The sequence below is a fragment of the Pseudorca crassidens genome, chromosome 1 (genome assembly GCF_039906515.1).
Source record: "Pseudorca crassidens isolate mPseCra1 chromosome 1, mPseCra1.hap1, whole genome shotgun sequence".
Taxonomy (NCBI): domain Eukaryota; kingdom Metazoa; phylum Chordata; class Mammalia; order Artiodactyla; family Delphinidae; genus Pseudorca; species Pseudorca crassidens.
Window position 1 is genome coordinate 121,715,730 of NC_090296.1, and position 23,531 is coordinate 121,739,260.

Consider the following 23,531-nt stretch of genomic DNA (forward strand, 5'->3'; position numbering starts at 1 on the left):
GTTTTTCTCTTTCTGGCTTACTTCACTCTGTATGACAGTCTCTAGGTCCATCCACGTCTCTGCAAATTGATATTTTGTATACCAAATTATAAATATATTTTATACTCTGCTATCTGGAAAGGTAGGAAGCGTGGCGCAAGTGGCGGGGCGCAAGATTAGATGCTGCCTGGGTGAGTGAGGAGTGTGCGGCGCCGCAGGAAGTGCGTGCAAATGGCTCTGCGGGTCCCGGGCTGTTCCTACGGGGAGGGGAGCGTGTGGGTCTGGGTGAGTGTGTGAGTGTGCAAGCTGCCACGCCAGAGAGAGCTGTAAGGCTCAAAGTACGCCGGGAGCCAGTAGCCACAGCACAGGGGCGACTCCTCTTCCCGGGGCATGCCCTCCAGCTCGTACCGGGATATGCCAGGTGAGCCCCAGGACAGTGGAACGCAGGCCCCCTCGGGAGCGGGCAGTGGTCCAGGGGTTTGCTTTACTCAGCAGCTATGTATAGTGCTGGCAGAGGGCGTTCCTTGGGAACTCTCAATTTGAGTCAAGGAGTGCATCTGTCCTGTAATTTTCCAAGGGGAGAGATGAAAATACGAATTTGGAGAGTAACTGGAGCTGCGATTCTGGAGCTGCGCCTCTGCCTCTGTTCTTCCTCCTGAAATCTGTTCTCCCTCCTCCAGGTGGCTTCCTGTTTGAAGGGCTCTCTGATGATGAGGATGACTTTCACCCAGTAAGTGGCCTGGCTGCCTGCCATTTGGGGGGGATGGCGCTGGGGATGCACCTCTCCCTGGGACCTGGCACGCCCCAGCTGGGAGGTGATCGGAGGCCCTTTGGTGACCCAGCTATGTCATACTATTGCTGTCTGAACCTGGCAGGTTGGGGAGGTTCCCCAAGAACTGTTCCTGGAACGGGGGTGGGCTTCATCTGAGAGCGTCACAGGCTGCTTCCCTGATGCTTGGTGCCTCTCTTGTTCAGAGCGCCAGGTCCACGCCCTCGAGCAGCACACCCAGCTCCCGCCCAGCTTCCCTGGGGTACAGTGGAGCTGCCGGGCCCCGGCCTATCACCCAGAGCGAGCTGGCCACCGCCCTGGCCCTGGCCAGCACTCCGGAGAGCAGCTCTCACACGCCAACTCCTGGCACCCAGGTATGGAGAGAGGGCGGGAAGATCAAGGCCAGGCCCCTAAGGGAGAAGGTCCCAGTGGTAGAATGGATTGACCTTTGCTGATCCTGGTGCTGGATCTGCTTTGAGCCGAACTCTACCTGGAGCCTGGTGGGTTTCCCGCTGCAGCTCAGGCGACCTCCCGTCACCAGCCTTTAGGGCTTAGAAGTCTGGGCCTGATTTCATCACGGGCCTGATTAACTCCTGCCAGCACTTTGGAAGAACCTTCCGTCACATAAGACACCCTTACTTGTCCCTGAAAGTGGCCAGACGTCACAGGCTTAAGCGTTCCTGGTGACGGTCACTCCAGCTTGCAAGGCCATGTCTCCCAGTGCTGGGTCCTAGGCTAGGTCGGGGGCTCCATTCCATCTCCCTGGAGCAAAAGAGAACAGAACCTTTCCCGCCCACATAGCTTTTGGGTACCTCTGTGTGGTTGTCTCATGCAGGCCCCTGCTGGGAGGCAGTCGTGGGGCACCCAGGGGCACCCTGGGTGATGTGACAGCAGTGGGTATGTGCTGGGAGACTGAGGTGTCTCTGAGCGTGGTGCTGACCCTGGTTTGTCTCTAGGGCCATTCCTCAGGGACCTCCCCGGTGTCATCCGGCGTCCAGTCAGGGACGCCCATCACCAATGATCTCTTCAGCCAAGCTCTCCAGCATGCACTGCAGGCCTCCGGGCAGCCCAGCCTTCAGGTCAGTCTTCCCCACTCCTGATGTTCACATGGCTTCTTAGTTACTTTGGACACTGAGCTTTCTTCTGCTCTCTGGAGGCCCTTCCCACTTGGCCTGCTTTGCTCCAAGAACAGCTGGGGCGTGGCAGTGTGACAGGAGAGGATGCTCCCAGCACGGGCAGTTGTCCCTGTGGCTTCCACTCCTGCACCCAGTGACCACGGCCTGGCTCCGCTGACCACCTGGCTTGAATACTTGTGGCAGTTTTAATTGAAGAGACAACTCATCCATTCTGTGAGCGGTGACTGAGCCTTGAGCACATATATACCGGGCCTGGGTCCAGCTCCTGGGGTAGAGACGAGCCAGTGCTCATCCCTGCCATGGAGGGGTGCCAGGCAGTTGCTGCAGTGAGGGAGCAACAGGGCGAGAAGCCCAGCCCAGGCTTGAGGTGAGGGCCTAGGTCAGGGAAACCTTTTCTGAGGAGGGGGTGTTTGGACTGACTGTCAAAAAATTAGTTAGAGGTTAGCCAGTCAGGGAAGGGGTGTTTGGTTGAGGGGGCATGGTGTCCAGGCAGAGGCAGCCAACCTTAGAAATGGCCTGTGTCAGTCCACCTATGACATTCCACCCCAGAGACTAGTTTGAAATCATGGTGTCTGCCACACTCTGGATATTGTTGATAGGGTTAATAATGAAGCTTGGCTTAATGTCTCATCCTATATCTAAATTCTCAGCCAAATTTATCACCCTCAGAAAAGTAATTTTTTTTTTTTTTAAATTTTGGCTGTGCTGGCACGCGAGCTTTGTTGCCCCACGGCCTGTGGGATCTTAGTTCCCCAACCAGGAATGGAACCTGCGTCCGCTGCATTGGAAGGCAGATTCTTAACCACTGGACCACCAAGGAAGTCCCCTCAGAAAAGTAATCCTTATTTTTTTCCTGGTATCATTATCAGAAAACTCTGGTGAAAGTTAATCAGGCCATGAGTCTTAGCTATATGGTCCTAATGTAGCTATGATTTTTTTTTGGCTGCGTTGGGTCTTTGTTGCTGTGCCCGGGTGGGGACTACTCTGCGTTGCAGTGCATGGGCTTCTCTTGTTGCGGAGCGCAGGCTCAAGGCACGTGGGCTTCAGTAGTTGCAGCTCTCGGTCTCGGTAGTTGCAGCGCAGGCTCTAGGGTGCAAGAGCTTCAGTAGTTGCAGTGCATGGGCTCAGTAGTTGTGGCACACGGGCTTCAATAGTTGTGGCTTGTGGGCTCTAGAGCGCAGGCTCAGTGGTTGTGGCGCACGGGCTTAGTTGCTCTGCAGCATGTGGGATCTTCCCGGACCAGAGGTTGAACCTGAGTCCCCAGCATTGGCAGGTGGATTCTTAACCACTGCGCCACCAGGGAAGTGCCTCATCTCACTTTCAGATTGAGTGTTGAGGCACTTTCCACCCCAGAATTCCATACTTGGGTGGAATTTGATTTGCACATTACTTCTCAATAGCCAAAAGGTAGAAGCAGCCCTAGTGTCCATCAATAGATGAATGGGTAAACAAAATGTGGTATATACATACAATGGAGTATCATTCAACCTTAAAAAGCAAGGAAATTCTGCCACATGCTACAACATGGATGAACATTGAAGACATTATGCTAAGTGAAATTAGCCAGTCACAAAAAGACTGTATGATTCCACTTCTATGAGGCACCTAGAGTGGTCCAGTTCATAGAGACAGAATGTAAAATGGTGGTTGCCAGGGGCTGGGGAGCAGGGAGAATGGGGAGTTGTTGTTTAATGGATACAGAATTTCAGTTTGGGAAGATAAAATAGTTCTTGAGATGGATGGCGGTGATGGTTGCAAAATAATGTGAGTGTACTTAATGCTACTGAACTGTACACTTAAATGGTTAAGATGGTAAATTTCATGTTATGTATATTTAACTGCAATATTAAAAAATACATAGAAGACAACCCAACCACCACCAGAAAAAGGGAACACATCAAAATTTGAATGATTCCACCCATCTCTCTGCTGGAACTCCTCCAGCCCTTCGCTTGAGTGGAGCCTATTCTGTAACGGAGATTATGAGTTCACTAAAATGGTTGTAAAATATAAAAATATGTCTTGCTGCATATGTGGGTCTCTTTCTTCTCCTAGAGCCTGAAATAAAAATGGGCAAAGAAGAAATTACTACCTTTATGGCTGAACATTTATTTCACAAATGTTCAAGTGCCTACTTTATGCCAGGAGCTGTGGAAGGTGTGAAAATGAAGCATATACGAGAAGTTCACGGTCTAGAAGGGGAAATGTCCATGCATAAATTTTTCCGTGAATAATTTTAATATCAGATATAAAATGTGCCCTTTTCTGCGCCCTTAAAGCACCCTGTACTTCTCTCAATTATCGTTTATGTTTCACTATATTGTCATTAACTTGATTTTTCTTTCTCCCACAAGTTGTAGATTGTGTTGATGGCCCAATTCATCATCCTCCCTAGATCCATGCCCTTTACCACATAACTTTGCAGTGCCCGTGAGCGGAGTAACCTGCCTTCCCCTTGATTCTAGCTTTCACCACATGACTTGCTTTGGCTAATGGAATGTTAGCAGGTATGATGAAAGCAGAGGCTTGAAATGGACTTGAACATTGGGAGCTGCCCTTTTGCACCACTGCCATCACCAGGAGAACACACCTGGGTTAGCCTGCTGGAGGACACGTTGCAGAGCTGAGTCTCCTAAACTGCTCTAGCAGAGGCCAGCCTAGGTTAGCTGTCTATCAGACGACCTATAGACATGTCACTCAGCCCAGCCAAGAAAAGTGTACAAATTATCATTTGTATAACCAGATGAATTTTTTACAGAGTGTACACATCTATATAATCACTACCCCCCAAAAAATGAGAATTTAGCAGCACTCAGAAGCAGCTCGCAGGCTCCTTCCCAGTCATTACCCACCTCCTCCTCCAGAGGTAACCATTACCTTGACATCTAACCATAGATTAGCTTCTGCCTGGTCTTGAACTTCTTCTAAATGGAATCATACCATATATAGTCTTTCGTGTCTGGCTTCTTCCATTTAACATCATATTAATGAGATTCTTCCAGTTTGCTGTGAATAGCAGTAGTAGTTCCTTCATTTTCATTGCTTTATAGTATAACATGGTTTGGATATAACACAATGTACTTATTAATTCTACTGTTGATGTACTTTTGGATTATTTTCCAGTTAGAACTATTAGGAATAATGCTGCAATGACTATTCTTACATATGTCTTTTGGTGAGCATTTCTGTTCCATACATAGTTAAGAGTAGAATTGCCAGGATATAGGATAAATGTATGTTCAGTTTAATACATATTGCCAAACAGACTTCCCAGGTAGCTGTACCACTTTACACTCCCAGCAGAAATGTTGAGTCCCACTTTCTCCACATCCTTGCCAACACTGGGTATTGTCAAGGCTTTAAAAACATTTTTTGGAACTTCCCTGGTGGCGCAGTGGTTAAGAATCCACCTGCCGAGGCAGGGGACAGGGGTTCGAGCCCTGGTCCGGGAAGAACCCACATGCTGCGGAGCAACGAAACCCTTGTGCCACAACTACTGAGCCTGCGCTCTAGAGGCCACGAACCACAACTACTGAAGTCCACATGCCTATAGCCTGTGCTCTGCAGCAAGAGAAGACACTGCAATGAGAAGCCCACGCACCACAACAAATAGTAGCCCCCGCTGGCTGCAATTAGAGAAAGCCCGCGCGCAGCAACAAAGACCCAATGCAGCCAAAAATAAATAAATAATTAAATTTAATTAAATTAAAAAAAAATTTTATTTTTGGCCACACCGTGTGGCTTGTGGGATCTTAGTTCCCCGACCAGGGATTGAACCCAGATCCTCAGCAATGAGAGTGCAGAGTCCTACCACTGGACTGCCATGGAATTCCCAAGTCTTTTTAATCTTAGCCATTCTGATGGGTATGTAGTAATATCTCATTTTGATTTTAATTTACATATCCCTTATGACTAATGCGCATGAGTATATTTTCATATGAACATTTGAATATCCTCTTGTGTGAAGTGTCTGTTCATGTAAGATTCAAGTTTGTACTGCATAGACTCTTCTACTGTAGGATCAAAAGGGCAGCTAGGCGGGTCATGAGGCTCACAGCAAGAGATCCTGAAGATGAAAAAGAACTTTGCATCAGCTCTAACCCAGCCTTTGCATCATTCCAGCATCAGGAATGATACAGTGGGATTCCTGCATAAGACCCTGAACTCTAGGAAACCTCAAATCAGTAAGCAAGAAGTAGACAATGTGGGGATCTTCAAGGAAAACCCATTGGCTTGTTGCTAATAGACTCACAAGTTGTCAGATGTTCTGGAAACACCAGGACTTCGGGGTCTGGTCCTCAGCCACACAGGCTCAGAAAAGAGCTTTTGCTGACACAGTGAGTCAGCAATTAATGAAAAAATCAGAATGCTGAGGAATTCCCTGGCGGTCCAGTGGTTAGGGCTCTATGCTTACACTGCCGAGGGCCCAGGTTCAATCCCTGGTTGGGGAACTAAGATCCCACAAGCCGCACAGTGCAGCCAAAAAAAAAAAAAAGCAAATTTAAAAATCAGAATGCTGATGTCTTAATTCCCATCATGAACCAGAATTGCCAAGCATTCCAGTCTCTGATTAAGATACTCCCTCCCTGTAAGAAAACAACTTGGGAGGTCAAATATAATCAGAAGCCTGCATGGTGAGCTGGAGCCAGAGCACCAGAATGGGAGTGGGGGGCCGAGAAGAGCAGGAGTGTGCTTCCAAGACCCTCACAGTAAAAATGGATCTGCCACTGGAACTGGACAGGATATGACCTGGGATGAGACTTCCCTGTCCCCAGCCAATGCTCAGATGAACACTGACAATGTCGCTTCAGAGACCCTCCTTTTTTTCAGTGTTTCCACTGTTAACTAATCCCCCTTCTGACTGACTCCTTCTTCTTTAGCTACCCTAAGGACATATGTTGGTTGTCTTCTTATTATCCATTTCCCCACCTCCTTCCCCAGAGGTCCCTGGCCCCTTTTCAATAGACCATACTTTCCATTGGGGAATCCGATCCTTGCAGTTCCTGCAATGGTTCCATCCTAGATGTAGGTTTGGAGCTCACCACCTAGGCCAAGCCAATCCGTGCATTCCATCCTCTGAGCTCAGTGATGGGCTGAGCATGTCAGCTACAGATGCTGGGGTGCTGATAGTCTATATTTCCCACTGGGCATGAATGAGAAAGCTTGTGGCCTTGGGAGCCATCTGAGGACCACAAGGGGAATCAACCTCAGTTCATTCTGACATGGAGGAAGGCAGAGTGGAGAGCTGAAGAGAAACCGGAGTCTTAGTGATTTTCTTAAGCCATTGGATCAAGTAAGCACAGCTTCCGGACTTTTTAGTTACTTGAGCCAAGATATTCCTTTTCTTGTGTAAAACAGTTTGAATTGGTCTGGCAGAACTAACTGATTATCCAATATCTAGTTTCTCTCTCTCTCTCTCTTTTTTTAAAAAATAAATATTTATTTATTCATTTATTTATGGCTGCGTTGGGTCTTTTTTGCTGCACGCGGGCTTTCTCTAGTTGCAGAGAGCAGGGGCTACTCTTCCATGCGATGTGCAGGGTTCTCACTGCGGTGGCTTCTCTTGTTGCAGAGCACAGGCTCTAGGTGCACGGGCTTCAGTAGTTGTGGCTCGCGGGCTCAGCAATTGTGGCTTGCGGGCTCTAGAGCGCAGGCTCAGTAGTTGTGGCGCACGGACTTAGTTGCTCCGTGACATGTGGGATCTTCCCGGACCGGGGCTCGAACCTGTGTCCCCTGCAGGGGACAGGCGGATTGGCAGGCGGATTCTTAACCACTGCGCCACCAGGGAAGTCCCTAGTCTCTTCTTCTTTACTTACAGAACCCCCTTTTTATTCGTAGTTTAAAAATATTTGTCTCCCCTACTTCCCTGGAGCTAAGCGTGGCAATGTGGCCAAGAAGATACTACTGAAAGTCCCTGGTAATACTTCTGGAAAAGTGATTTATTTCCTGATTAAAAAAGAAAGAGGGCAGATTCAACTGGCACATGCATTGTGCCTTTCCCAAGCCCCTTTTTCCTGCCTTCAAAGCAGGAAGAGTAACAGCCAAATTATGATCTTGAAGCCGAAAGACACACTAAGGATGGCAGAAGAAGATAGAAGGAGCCTGATTCCTTGAGCAGCTGTACCAGTTCCCAGACTGCCTATACCAGACTCCTTGCAACATGAGAATAGTAAACCCCTTATAGGTTTAGCCACTTTGTTGGGTTTCTGTTAAATGCAGCCAAATGCATACTGACTTAGAGAAGTCAGTACACTGAAGTGGGATGCTGCAAGTAATATAATCTGAAACGTGGATTTGTTGAGTGGCAGAGAAGGGCTTTTGGGTTCTGAGTGTACGTGCGTTACAGACTGGAATGCCAATGACCTTGCTAGGCAGTGGTGGAACATTTGGTCAATTTGTTCTTCTATGGGAGATACCCCACATGCCAATCAAGTCTGTTGTGTTAGGGAAAATAGCTGGAATGATTCAGATTGTTGGCACGTGCTGGTGACTTCGTTCTATTTTCAACAAAGTCCTGAGAGAGACCAATGAGCTAGAGTTACGCAGCCTGAATAAAAAAGGTAAGGAAGTACCGCTTCACTAAGGAAGGCTCTCTGGCTAGGGCCTGCAAATTTCCTTTGAGTGAACATCTCATAATTTGGAGACTTGCAGGGCTGAAAAAGATCATTGCTTCTGTTCTCCAAATAGAAGATGAGACTGGTATCCTGGGCCTTTCCTAAGCACCTTCCTTTAAGAATCACCACTCCACAGAGGAAGTGGACTCTGCAAAGTGTTCTCCTCCTCCTAGAGACTTTTGTTTCCAGTTGTCTCAAGTCAGTGAGCATTAAGTTGAAGGCTAGAAGGATAAGCAGAGCACAGAGGCCAACACGTAATAGAGGAGGGTTTTCAGGTTTACAGACTATGGCTACATAGGAGCTTCCGCTGTGGTTACTCACACATAGGATTGAAGAAGAAGCAAATAGACTGGAAGCGTACAACATTTTTGAGGGAATCATATCACCAGCAATGAAAATGTAAGGACCTGACCCGCAAAACCTTATCATTTTTCAACCCCAGGCCCCCGAACACACACAACAGAAAGGGCATCCACCCCAAAGTTACACTTCAGATATGGTTCGAGTGGATAATACACAAGAAGTCATCTCAAAAGCAGACGGAACTTGGACCATGGAGCACAATCGAAAAAGTTCCACCCAAGAGAGTAGGTTGGCTGAGTAAGGAAATTACTGTCCGGCAGGGAGTCCTGGCTGCTCCTGTCTAGCAGAATCCGGTATTTGCCCATAGCTCTAATATTTGCAGTAGCTTTGATGTGTTTCCCATTCTTCCCTTTCCCATGTGGGAGTTTAATTTTGTTCCTTCTCCAATATTATATATGGGATATGTTGGGGGAAGATAACTTGGCTTTTAGTTTGTAGGTTACTGGACTTTGTATAAGGATTCACATCAGGGCTAAGTGGAGAAAACTGCATATGGGATAGAGACTCTGGTTTTTGAGATGGATGCAGTGTCTGGCTGAGACTTTGGAACTGTCCACGTCAGGGAGGGAGCATATTCTGTATATGGAAGGATGGATACCCTAAAGGGTGGACTGTGGCTGTCACTGCTTTCTTTCTACCCAATAAGCAGCCACTGCTTTCTTTCTACCCAGTAAGCATTCTCCATGTCTTCTTTACCATCAGAACCCTGAATTTGTTTAGGAAAGCAACGTGCCCATCTAAACATCACATCCAAGTTTTCTGGCCATTGAGACATAAGCAAAACTCTCCCAAAGATATCTCGAAAAGCTTTGCTTTCTGGTTATAAGTATCACTACTTCTCTCCTTTTCACTTATTTCTCCTTTTCTTGCCTGGAACCAGATGGAAACTTTAATCTTCAGGAAAGAATGCAGAGCATCGGAAATGGTAAATATGTGGATAAACGTCAAAGACTACTCTTCCCTCTTGATTTCTTTAAATTGCATGTGGCTATTTAAAAATAATGTGGGAGTTTCTTTTTTCTGTGCTCTGGAACTTTTTAAGTAGCTTTGAAGGTTTGGTAGATTCTCCTATGAATTCTTCTGGGCCTTGTGAATTTTTGAGGAGTAATTATTTAATTTGTTTAAATTTTTTATGTTTATTAGGGTCAATTTTGGTAAACAATATTTTCCTAGGAAGTTATCTATTTAATCTACATTTTCAGATGTCTTTGTCTAGACTCGTGAAAAGTAGTATCTTAAGATTTTTAATTTTTCTTCTCTTTCAATGGTTATTTCCTTGTCATTTCTTACCTTGCATACTCATGCTCTTTCCCTTTTTTACCTGATTAAGTTAGCTAGTAGTTTGTCCATTTGACTGATTTTTCTTTTTTTTCTAAGAACCAGCATTTGGATTTATTTATTCTTTTTATTTTATTTTTCTGTTTTCAAACTCATTAATTTCTGCTTATATCTTTAATAGTTCCTTCATTCTGCTTTCTTTTGGTTTGCTTTGCTTTTATTTTTGTAGCCTTTAAATTGATGTTTAATTCTACCTAGATATTTAGTGTAATACTCTTCTAACAACTACTTTTGCAGCATCACATAGATTCAGATAAGCTGTGTTTCCATTATTGCTATTTTATAAAATTCTGCAGTTTTGGTTTATATTATCTTATTAACCCAAGAGTTGCTTAATACAGAGTTTTAAAATTTTCTAGGTGAAAGTTACTTTTTACTTTTAATTTTGTTATTAATTTATACTTTTATTGCATTGTGATTGGAGAATGCTGTTTATATTATTGCTCTTTTTAAAGTTATTGAGGACTCTTCCCTGGTGGCGCAGTGGTTGAGAATCTGCCTGCCAATGCAGGGGACACAGGTCTATCCCGGATCCGGGAAAATCCCCCTTGCCGAGGAGCAGTTAAGCCCCTGTGCCACAACTACTGAGCCTGCGCTCTAGAGCCTGCGAGTCACAACTACAGAGCCCACGTGCTGCAACCACTGAAACCCGCACGCCTAGAGCCTGTGCTCCGCAACAAGAGAAGCCACTGCAGTAAGAAGCCCGCGCACTGCAGCGAAGAGTAGCCCCCGCTCGCCGCAACTAGAGAAAGCCGGCGCGCAGCAACGAAGACCCAATGCAGCCAAAAGTAAAATATAAATATAAATAAATAAATAAATTTACTGAGATTTTCTTTTGTGACCTAATATGTCATCAATTTTCACGAATGTTCTTTTCGATTACCAAGTAGCCAGTGCTCTGATCCACCGAGTCTCAGACCTGACCTCAGTGTTTCCCCTCTCACAATAGGATTTTCTCCCTCTGGGATAATTCTAGCTGATGTTGTGGCTCTGCTGGTTTCAGATATTTCTCTCTCCATTTACATGTAAATTGAGGCTCAAGGTACTCTCCCTCTCCTAGGATGCTGTAGTGAGGGCTGGGGTGATGTAATTTGCTTTCCTTGTTGATCTGTGTGGGTTTTGGAAGATTGTGAAGGGATTTAGGCATCTGCCATTATTCTACAGGAATCAGGAAGTTCTTTTTTATCATATCTCTGCTGCTTTCTCTTCATCCCTGCCTTCCACTGGCTGAAATTTTCTCTTTTGCCCTTCCCTTCTCATTGACATTGAAGTCACAGTTCTATTTCTGTTCTCTTAGTGGTAACCCTGAAAAATGTAGCGTGCACATTTAGCTTAGCAAAGTCTAAAATTAATCAATATGCTACCTTCCTTCCAAACAATATAAAGACCTTAGAATGCTTTAACTCCCATCAGCGCCCTCTCATGTTATTATTCATTCACCAAACAATTTTGAGTTCCTACCGTGTGCCAGGTTGATATAATAATGAACAAAAGGTATGTGTCTGGCAGGTGCGGGGCACAGGGGTCCCTTTTCTAATGGGTTTATATTTTAGCGGGGAGACAAACAAGATACAAATTAAAAATATAGTATGTAGTATAGCAAAAACTACTACAGTAGAAGCAAAAAATTAAGCAAGGTAGGGGTATATGAAGTCTCGTGTGTGTGTGTGTGTGTGTGTGTGTGTGTGTGTGTGTGTGTGTAGCTAGTCATGCAGATATCTTGGGGAAAGAACATTCTAGGCAAAGTGAATAGCAAGTACAAAAACCCTAAAGGACTTCGTGACATGTTTAAGGAATAGCAAGAAGGAGTGTGAGGGGCTTCCCTGGTGGTGCAGTGGTTGAGAGTCCGACTGCCGATGCAGGGGACGCAGGTTCGTGCCCTGGTCCGGGAAGATCCCACATGCCGCAGAGCGGCTGGGCCCATGAGCCATGGCCGCTGAGCCTGGGCATCTGGTGCCTGTGCTCCACAACGGGAGAGGCCACAACAGTGAGAGGCCCGCGTACCGCAAAAAAAAAAAAGAAAGAAAGAAAGAATGTGAGGCTACAGTGAAGTGAAAGAGGGGAAAAGTGGTAGGATTTGAAGGTCACATGCAGAGCTAATAAGGAAACCAAAGTAGAACCTTACAAGGACTACAATGTGGCCTACAGTACATATTAAGGATTTTGGCTTTTATTCTAAGATGGGCAGCCATTAAGGGGTGACAGAGGAATGACGTGGTCTGGCATATGTTGTACCAGGATCACTCTGATTGCTGTATTGAGAACAGATTGCTGAAGGCAGGCCAGTTAGGAGGTTACTGCACTAACCACATGAGAGATGACGATGGCTGGCCCAAGATACAGCAGAGGTGGTGATGGGAAGTGGTTGAATTCTGAGTGTGTTTTGGAAGTTGAGCTGATAGAATTTGATCACTGACCGGTGAGGTTTGAGGAAAAGCAAGAGAACAAGCATGACACCCAAAATGTTGTCCTGAGCAACTGGAAGCCTAATTCTTAGAACGTCCCAAACGCCCCTTGCCCTGGTATAATCCCCTTTGAATGAGCTCACTCCTGTGATTATGTTATGTTATATGGCAAAAGGAAGACTATCTAGGTGGACCTAATGTAATCACAAGCCCTTTAAAGGCACGGGTTTTTCCAACTGGTGGGCAGAAGGGGGAGTCAGAGAGATTCAAAGCGTGAGGAGTTTGGGGGCACACGAAAAGGAGTCCAGGCAGCCTGTAGGAACAGAGAGCAGCTCCCAGCTCCCAGTCAGCCCAGAAACAGGACCTCGGAGTCGTAGCCATAAGAAACTGGATTCTGCCAACAACCTGAATGAGTTTAGAAGCAGGTTCTTCCCAAGAGCCTCCAGGTAAGAGCCCAGCCCAGTGGACACCTTAATTTCAGCCTTGTGGAACCCTGAGCAGAAAACCCAGCCAAGCCCAGGCTTCTGACCTACAGAGCTCTGAGATAATGAGTAGGTGTTTTACGCTGCTAAGCATGTGGTAGCTCGTTACACTGCAATAGAAAATGAATACACACACCACTCTCAAGGAGGCCGGGAAATGGTGTCTGCGGTGGGACATCCATGTGCATTGTTAAACTTGGGGGGGAAGGAGGGGGCGGGTTTACAGTGAAAGAAAGAGAAAAATGAGTACTGGGGAGATGATAAGATGTCTTTCCACACACTGAAAATCTACACTATCCAATACAGTGGATACTAGCCTCATGTGGGTATTGAGCACTTGGAATGTGGCCAGTCCAAACTGAGACCTGCTGTAAATGTAAAATACACACTAGATTTTGAAGACCTAGTATGAAAAAAATGTATGTAAAATGTCTCATTAAGTATATATTGTTTACATTTTGAAATGATAATATTTTTGATATATTGGATTAAGTAAAATACATTCTTAAACTTAATTTCAAACTATTTTTTACTTTTAAAAATTTGGTTACATGTGTAAGTTAAAATTTAATTACATACGTGGCTCCCATTAGAGTTTTATTGGACGGTGCTGCTGTAAATTCTTTTGTCTCAATTTTTCTTTACATGTACATAAATTTTTAAAAACATTATTTCGTTTTCTTTTCAACACTATAGGTTTAGAGAGGCAATGTTCCCAAAAGAAATAATGGCAAAGAAGGGAGTTCCTAGTCACAACCAGTGAATCTGTTCTCCCAGATGCCTTAATAAACTAGTTGATGCATGTACGTGTATAGGAGAGGTTGATAGAGGGAAGGTCTTGGAAAGAAAAGAAGGTTAGGACATTAGATAACAGCATCATGGAGATGGAAATGGTGCTTATACCATCATGACTCATCCTTTGAGGCTGGGCACTCCACAGTCTCGAATAAAATCAAAAGGGGAGGGGTAGCTGTTATGTAGGTAGATACCACAACCTATCATTATGGGAGGGTGAAGGAAGGACCGGCTGTCACAGCTCCGCCTCACCAGGACACGTATGTAGTGCCCTCTGGTGGACTATGGCGGCACTTGAGTCAGACGGGTCAGAATCCCCCACTTTTTTTTTTTCTTTTCTTTTTTGGTTGGCGCTACGCGGCTTGTGGGATCTTAGTTCCCCGACCAGGGATCAAACCTGCGCCCTCGGGACTGAAAGCTCAGAGTCTTAACCACTGGACCGTCAGGGAATTCCCCAGAATCCCCCATTTCTTGCCACCTCTGTCACCCTTGTCCAAGTCACCATCATCTCGAGTGAGAATTATCCTAAGAGATTCCTAATTGGTCTCCTTCCTTCCACTCCTGTCCACCAGAATGATCTTTTATTACTTTCATCAGATCATGTTACTCCTTTGCTCAAAACTCAGGAATCACTTTTCTTCTCACTCACAGTTAAAACCAAAATCCTCACAACACAACTACCCCTTACTCACTCACTGGGCTTCTTGCTCTTCCTCTGATCATATAACACACCAAGCATGCTCCTGCTCTTACGTTTGCTAGCTCCTCTGACTGGAATGCATGGATCCCTCTTCAAAGCGATACTCAAATGTCACCACATCACCTTATCACCCTAAATAGAAAAGCAACCCTCCTCCCAGCATTCTATATCCCTCTTAACTGGATTCTTTTTTTTTTTTTTTTTGGCAATAGCATTTAACACCATCGGATATATTACATATTTACTTGTGTTATGTATTATATATTTGTTTATTACCTGTCTCCCCCTACTAGAATGCAAACTGCAAAAGGCAAGGACCTTGTCTGTTTTGTTCACAGCTGTATCCCCAGCATCTAGAACAGTGCTTAGCATGTGGTAGGTGGTCAACAAAAGTATATGTTGGATAAAGAAATGAAACAAGATCTGAACAATGAACAGGCATTGAATGCCTTCATTGTTTCATTCTTGGGTATGTCACACAAAGGTGAACTTTACAAATTTATGTAAAATTAATAAAATTCCTATATAATCCCCACATATTTCTTTTTAATTGGATTAAATTATCCTAAAATTCATTTGGAAAGAATAAAGTACCTGTGAATAGCCATTAAATGTAGGAAGAAGTACACTAAAGGTGCACTTGGCTTACCAGATATCAGAGGACACTATAAAGTTACCATAAAAAAATCCATATGATAGGGATAGACAAATGATCCAGTGTAACAGACTAGAAAATCCAGGAACAGATATCTGATTATAAGAATATAACATATGAAAGATGAATTTTTAATTCAGTGACAAAAGGATGATTAAATAATAAACAGTGCTGGGCTTCCCTGGTGGCGCTGTGGTTGAGAGTCCGCCTGCCGATGCAGGGGACGCGGGTTCGTGCCCCGGTCCGGGAAGATCCCACATGCGGCGGAGTGGCTGGGCCCGTGAGCCATGGCCGCTGAGCCTGCGCGTCCGGAGCCTGTGCCCCGCAACGGGAGGGGCCACAACAGTGAGAGGCCCGCGTGACGCAAAAAAAAAAAAAAAAAAAAAAAAAAGCTAATTTCTTCTTTCATCAGCCCTGGTATACAGAGGAGAGCTACCACTTAACTTTTTCAGAGATTCTGGTAGCCTCTCACCAGCAAATTTTTTATGGCCTTGGTAAATAGTGTGTCTTTGGGTTCTTTTCATAGAACATAATTATCTGGCAGGTCTAGTTATCCATAGTCTATTCAGCATTCTCACTTATCTGAGCCTTTTAACCCCACCTCCATCAACTTCCACAGCAGTCCTAACTTTAAGCTTCCTTTAGCATGGGTCATCGCTTTTTCCATGCTTCTAGGATCCATCCTAGTGGTGAGTTTGCACCATCTCCTGGTTTTTGCCAGGACATTGAATCTTGTAACTCAAGAGAGGGATCCCAAGTCAATAAACTCTTCCATTTCCAATTTTATGTTGCTTCCCCCTTCATCAAGTACCCTCAGAATCCAGTTCCATATCTATCCTCTCTGGCTCCTGGGTACATGCTGGCTAGACCTTGCTGTTCCTATGGGTCACAATTCCTTTCTTCCCTTATCAGGCTCAGCACTTCCATAGCTCGGTTATGCTGCAGCTAACCTAGTATAGGTCAAGTGGCTAGGAAGGGAGTAGGGGCAGATCATGACAGGGGTACTTGTTGCTTTGTGAGGGAGGGGCATCTGCACTGTCTCTCAGCAGAAAGGGAAAGTTGGCTCTTACTAGAGAGAAGTGGGCCACTTCTGCAGGCTCAGAAGATTCAAAGGAATTCGTGGAGTTAAAATCTTTAGGGATATCCACCTTGATATCTCCATTCCATGTGCCAGAATTTCAGGTTTTTCCAACCAGGACCCTGACTTTAGCATGAGATGTGCACATCCAGTTGGATTAGCAATACATCCAATCCATCATCCGTATAGCACTATTCCCTCCACACAGCTCAAGCATCTGGTACATTGTGCCCTCTATTCCATTGGATAGAGCATTCCATTCTATCGTTTCACCCTCCCAATTCACCCCTGGTTGTGCTCCACCTACCTCCAGTAATGGGGTTCTCCTTGTCAGATGGGTGGTCATCAGTTTCCAAAAACCCATCTTATCATCAGCTTTCTCATCCACTTCTGGTACCAACTGTCAAAGGTCAAGTTCTCAAGAAGGAGATGCTGAGATAGAGTTTGGGGTGTAAAATGCTTATTAGAGATCTACACCTGTGAAAGGAAGGGAGTGAAAGCAGGATTGGTAGAGGGAAAGTCAACCTGTGCTGCAGACTCAGAAGAGTCTCAGCCAATCAGCTCCTCACTCTGGAGTAAGAAATCCCATCAGATTTGTCTAGCATCAAGTCTAAATGGTTGGACCTTTATACCCCTACTTTGCTCAGTCACCAGATTCAGGCTGCCCAGCAAGGGGGTGATCTCAGGCAAGGCGGCCCTCCGTAGGCTCTGAGAGAATTAACAGCTGGAGACTCTCTGCTGACCACTCTTGCTGCAGCTGGGCAGCAGGTCCTTCCTCGCAGGGCGATCTGGAAAACACACCACCATGCATGCCACAATAATATATATACATAGAAGTGCATAAATCCCAAGTGAACTCACCCAGGTGACCATCACCCAGCTCAAGAAACAGAAATTACCAGCACCACAGAAGCCCCATTCATCCCTCCTTTCAGTCAGTCTCTCCCCCAAGGTAGCCACTATCCTTCTATCACCATAGATTCATTTATCTGCCTTTTTTTTTAAACTGTGGTCAAATACACATAACATAAAATTTACCATCTTAACCATTTTTAAGTGTTCAGTAGGGTTCAGTACATTCACACTCTTGTGCAACCAATCTCCAGAACTCTTCATCTTCCCGAACTAAAACAACCCATTAAACAACTCCCCATTCCTCCCTCCCCCGCAGCCCCAGGCAACCACCATTCTACTTACTGCTTCAATGACTTTAACTACTTTAGACCTCATGTAAGTGGAATCATATAGTATTTGTCTTTTTGTGATAGTCTTATTTCACTTAGCATAATATCCTCAAAGTTCATCCATGTTGTAGCATGTGTCAGAATTTCCTTCCTTTTTAAGCCTGAGTGATTTCATTGTATGTGTACACCACATTTTGTTTATCCATTTCTCTGTTGCTAGACCCTTGGGTTGCTTCCACCTTTTGGCTATTGTGAATAACACTGCTATGAGTATGAGTGTACTCATTTACCTGTGTTTGAGCTTTATATAAATGGAATGAGTTACAGCATGTGTATTCTTTTGTGGCTGGTTTCTTTCTCTTGACATTATGTTTGTGAAGTTCATCTATTTTGTTTTGTATAGTAATAATTTCTTCTCTCTCATTGATATATAGTATTTTGTTGTGTGATCACAACTCAATTTTCTTATCCATTCTACCATTGATGGACACTTAGGTTGTTTCCAGGTCTTAGCTATTATGAAAAGCACTGCTATTCACGTTCTTATTCGTGTCTTCTACTGTACACATGTATGCCTGTCTGAGGACACATACGTAAGAGTTAAATTGCCGAGTCATAGACATACATAGTTTTACTAGGTACTGCCAAATAGTCTTCCAAGTGGCTGTACCAGTTTACCCTTTTAGAAGCACTGAATGAGTGTTCCACTTGTTTCACATTCTCAGCAGCACTTGATATCATCAGTCATTTTAATTTTAGCCATTCTCATTGGCATAAAGTGGTATCTCATTGTGGTTTTAATTTGCATTTCCCTGATGACTAATGAGGCTGAAAACTTTTCATGTTTGTCAGTCAATTGCATATCCTCATTTGTGAAGTATTCATGTACTTTGCCCTTTTCTTAATCGAGTTGTCTAGTTTTTTTCTTATTGATTTTTTTGTATTGTAGCATGTGTGTATATTTTTCAAAGGGTGTTTAATTCTCCACTGCAGATGGCATGGGTTTGCTCTAGAACCCCAAGGACCCTTCTTGGCTTGCCACAAATTACACAATTACAGCATCTTCTCCCATCTTCCCCCCACCCCCACCCCATGCACGTATACGTATTGATGTGTGTGTGTGTGTGTGTGTGTGTATGCACGTGCTCTTGGTGTCTGTTGTCAGATATATGTATTGCATGTACATATATGCAATATATGGCTTGCCTTTTTGCTCACTGAATGGAGTCTTTGATGAACAATAATTCTTCATTTGAATAAGTTTGAATTATCAGTTTTTTCTTTATGCTTAGTGCTCTCTGTGTTCCTCTTACAATTTATTTTTTAAATATATACATAAGAATAAACACGTCTTTACTGAAATAAAAATATACTTTTGTGACCCACCTAAGGTTAAATTGTGTAACATCATTCCTTCTCACACAGCATGACGTTGCTAACCCACCACCCTGCCTTTGTATCAGCAGTTCTGGAATCAGCAGCGTGTCAGGGACCAATGCAAAAACTCCTTCTCCTCTTTCCCACCAGAGCCCTGATTTTGTTCAGGTGCCGCCTCCCTCCATGTAGTCCTGTGCTTCAAGGGAAGATGGCCCCACTCTGAGCTCCAGGAGGGGCATCGTGATTGCTAGTGACCTTGGGTGAATGACGTAATGTGGACATCCTTGGTGGATTGTGTGTGCAGGGCCAGCTTCATGGGTTAGTGGCTTGTGCTGTCACATGAAGCCCCATGCTCAGTAGGATCCCCTGCTTGGTATAATGTTCTGCTGTTACTGTTTTGAAATTCTTAATAACTTATGAACAAGGGGCCCTGAATTTTCTTTTCACAATGGGCCCCCCAAATTATGTAGCTGGTCCTGGCAATGTGACATTTCTCGTCTCTTTGTTTTTCTTCATTTGCCCTCTCAATCTTTGAATCTTCATAGCTTCATCTTCAAGACTCTAGTCTAGATGCCTCATCTGCATAACCCACCAGCTTAACTAAAATGAGGAGGTTGGACCATTCATCAGCTGATCCCTAAGGAGACTACCAGCACTGCTAAGAATTCAGCTTCCCCCATCCCATTTTGGTAAGCAACGACTTTTCAGTATCCCAAAAGTGACTTTTACAAGGCAAAATCCAAGCCCCTTTGCCTGGCATTCTGTATCTTTTTCTTTTTTTTTTTAATTTAATTTTATGTATTTATTTATTTGTATCTATTTGGCTGTGCCGTGTGGCTTGTGGGATCCTAGTTCCCTGACCAGGGATCGAACCCAGGTCCCCTGCAGTGGAAGCTTGGAGTCCTAATCACTGGACCGCCAGGGAAGTCTCATCGGTATCTTTTTCAAAATTAAAAGGTTTTGTCTTTTTCTCGTGTCACTCTTTCAACCTCAACCTCTGTTACTCTCCAGTAGGAATCACCCACTTCAGCCAAAATGAACATAATAATAATAATGAAAATAATGTATTCACACATAAACAATGCAATAATGACAACAGACTGTATTTATACATATTACAACATTTGACCCTCACCATAAGTCTGTGAGATATAATTTTGAAATAATTACTCTGCACCTTTATTCTATTACAAATAAAATTTGATGATCAGCATTATATTTAGAAGTCACAAACTTAATAAGTGTAGTTAGTTACTGGTCACTTTTACAAACTTTTTATTCTTAAAGAATTTCAGACTTACAGAATGGATGCATGAAAAGTACAAAGACCTCCCATATACCTTTTATTCAGATTCTCAAAATGTTAACATTTTACCACATTTGCTTTATTGTTCTTTCTTTCTCTCTCTCTCTCACATATATATGCATGTATGTTTATGTGTATATAAGTATATATATATATATATATATATATAAAATATATAACTACTTCCTGAACCATTTGACCATTTGGGAGTAAATTGCAGATATGATGCCCTTTCACCCCTAAACACTTGAGTGTATATTTCCTAAAACAAGGACATTCTCTTATATAACAATAGCACAATTATAAAATCATAAAAATATCATTGTTACAATAATACCATCTAACCCACGGATTTTATTCAGATATCATTAATTGTCTCAATATTGTCCTTTGTAGCAACAAAGAAAATAGTATTTTTCTGGTTCAGAATCCAATCCAGGGTTACATATTGCATTTAGTTGACTAGTCTCTTTAGTTCCTTCAGTCTAGATTCATCCCTCAGTCTTTCTTTGCCTTTCATTACCTTGTCACTTGAAGAATACAGGCAAGATATTTTGTATAAAGTCCTTCAATTTAGGTTTATCTGTTTTTTCCTCATGATTAAGTTCAGGCTATGCATTTTTGGCAGGAATATCACAAAAATGATGCTGTGTTTTTCTCAGTTCATTAAATCAGGAGGCACAAGATATCTATTTGTCCCATTACTGGTGATGTTTTTTAACTTTGATCCCTAAGTTAAGGTGGTGTCTGTCGGGTTTTCCATTGTAAACTTATTCTTTGTCCATTTGTAATTAATAAGTATCATGTGGGGAGATATTTTTATACTATACCTTATTCCTCATAAAACTAGTTTCAGTATCCCTTGATGCTAAAGTTAATAATTCCTTGCATTGAAAAAGTATACATGACCCAATGGTTAAAAAAAATCCAAATAACATACATACTTAATATACAGTGAATATAGTGAATAGTACTGTGAAAAGTAAGTCTTCTGATTTCAGATCCTCAGATTCCCTCCTCCTGTTACCTTTTTGTGTATGTGTCCTGTGGCAGAGACAATGTCAACATGACATTGAAACCCATTTTGTTTTCTTCTTCCTGGGCATGAAGAATGACAATATTTCCTACCCTGCCTGGTAGTGAGGCAGGGCTCATGAGACTAGTTCTACTTCAAGAACTATAAACAGAAGTGATATGTGCCCTGCTGAGCCAAAGCATTTAGTGCTAATGTGTGACTCTCCAGCTCTCTCTCCCCATGCTGCAGCAATTGTGGAAGCCATGCCTTTAGGTGAGGAAGCCACAAGATGGAAACAGCCTGGATCCCTGAGTTACCACATGGAGAACAGCTGCCCTAAAAGAGTTGCCTGTCTCTCAATGGACACGTGTATGCACCAGAAATATAAGCCTTTTCTGTGGTAAACAACTGAGATTTCAAGTTTAACATGTTGCTACAACATAATTTAGTCTATCCCAATAAAATTACCCTGGAAATGTTCCTCATGTATTAAAAAACATGTAATTATGTGTAATTTTATTGTATGTAAATAGGTACATTATGAAATGTTCTGTATCTTCCTTAACAACATCTTTGAGATATTTCTACATCAGAATTTTTAGTTCATTCTTCTTAAGAGTTGGAAAGTGCTCTATTGCAGGAATGTACTTCAATATACATTTAGAAGATTAATTTCTTAAATAGCTACTACATATATATATAGTTTAAAATTAAAACAGTTCAAAAGAGTATATGTGAAAAATTCTCCCTCCCACAGCTTCCCTGTGCCAACAAATTTCCCTCCAAAGGTAATGAATATTTTCTGTTCCATCTGTATACTTCCAGAGATATGTATAGATAAGATGCTTAAATGAACCTCACTTAGTCTCAGATTTGGCTGAGACCCCAAAACAGTAAGGTCATATTCAAAGTTAGATGCAAATTCACCAACACAGGATTTGCAGAGGGAGAGTGTAGAAAACCAGCTTTTTACTCTTAGTTCACCACCTACCTCCAGCTTACAAAAGGCATTGGAGAGGCTGAAAAAAAAGATAGGAGAGTCAAGGTTTTTAGAGGAAGCTGTTGTACTTTGTACTGAGTCATTGCCACCATCCTCAACCTCATCCTGAGGTGTGTATGCCCTTTGCCTCACTCACACTGATGTAAGGAATTTTGCTGGGAACACACAGCAATATGTAATATTGCTTCCTATCTGAGAGACATGGTGGCTGACGTCTGAATTACATTTGGGATATATAAAAGGTAAAGGACTGGCTCAGGCATCCTGTGGGGTAGAGATGAGGCTATGGTTTGGAATATAACAGAACTGCCAACAATAGGTCAAAGGAGCATGTTTTCTCTAGTCCAAATGTGGTACATACATGCAAGAGCTCTGGAGAAGCATTGTCTTGGATCCTGTTCAAGAAAGCTGCCAAAAGAAGTGAGTGGACTTCAGCAGAAGGAAGGTGCAGTCGTATCACCAGATGCCTGGGGTCTCAAGAAAGAATTGTTAACAAACAACCACAAAAGCAATGTACTCATCTATGCAAAGGAAAGTACAGAGATGAGATCCCCAAAGATGGAATGATGGAGTTTTAAAGGACTCAGAGATACAACCTGCAAAAAAAAGAGTAAGCTTTAAACCTCTGCAAACCCCAGAGAATGTAGATGCCACTCATGACAGTACTGGTCAAGTACAAACATTACGGTCTCCCTTGTGACTTCCTCCATATGTTCCAACCTTAACAGGCTTCATGGTTGTGTAAGTTATTCACTGAAAATGGCACCTGACTGTAGGTGCTAATGGGGGCTGAAATCCAACCTGCTTTCCACTCTCCAAACCATATGCCCTGGCACGGGGTTGTGTCTACTTGGAGGAAGAGTTGCCTTTTCCTACTTCACACAGAGGTGCAGTTCTCTCACCATGGGGTTGCATTCACCCAGAAGGGAGAACCTTTTTCTAATCTATCCAAAGACACCAGAGGAACTAGCAGCCACCCAGCTTGGAAAGATTAGAGACAGTAGCAACAAGATGAGGAAAGTGGAAGCATTGAATGAAGAAAGAATGAAACTGATCACACACGCCTTTTCCATAGGAGGTGACTCACATCCTAGAGGCCCACGCTGGGAGACAGGAAGAAGCCTCAGTCTTAAATCAGTTTTAGAGTGATGACTATTAGAGGGGGCTGGGCATTTCTGTTACTTAACTGATGTTGTTTGGGAGCCTAGCATTTCAGGAGGAATCTTAATACGTAAGAGTAATTAGCAAAGTTGATGGATTTGACCAAGGTGAAAGGGGCAAGGGAAAACCAGCCATAGAGAGTAAACTAAAGGCCAGTGGAAGACAAAAATTAAG

General features: G+C 43.6%; 1 protein-coding gene across 2 annotated transcripts; it reads left to right on the forward strand.

Moving 5' to 3' along the window:
- Positions 1 to 261: 261 nt before the first annotated feature.
- On the forward strand, positions 262 to 11,031 carry LOC137232139 (ubiquitin-like protein 7). Of its 2 annotated transcripts, none has more exons than XM_067753415.1 (6): positions 262 to 400; positions 660 to 709; positions 955 to 1,122; positions 1,705 to 1,827; positions 9,742 to 9,786; positions 10,711 to 11,031. In XM_067753415.1, the coding sequence occupies exons 1-6, from the start codon at positions 370 to 372 to the stop codon at positions 10,798 to 10,800; spliced, it is 507 nt and encodes a 168-aa protein (XP_067609516.1). In that variant the 5' UTR covers positions 262 to 369; the 3' UTR covers positions 10,801 to 11,031. The 2 variants fall into 2 exon arrangements, with proteins under 2 accessions (XP_067609516.1, XP_067609526.1); XM_067753425.1 differs by having other exon boundaries at positions 269 to 400; positions 10,655 to 11,031.
- Positions 11,032 to 23,531: the final 12,500 nt, after the last annotated feature.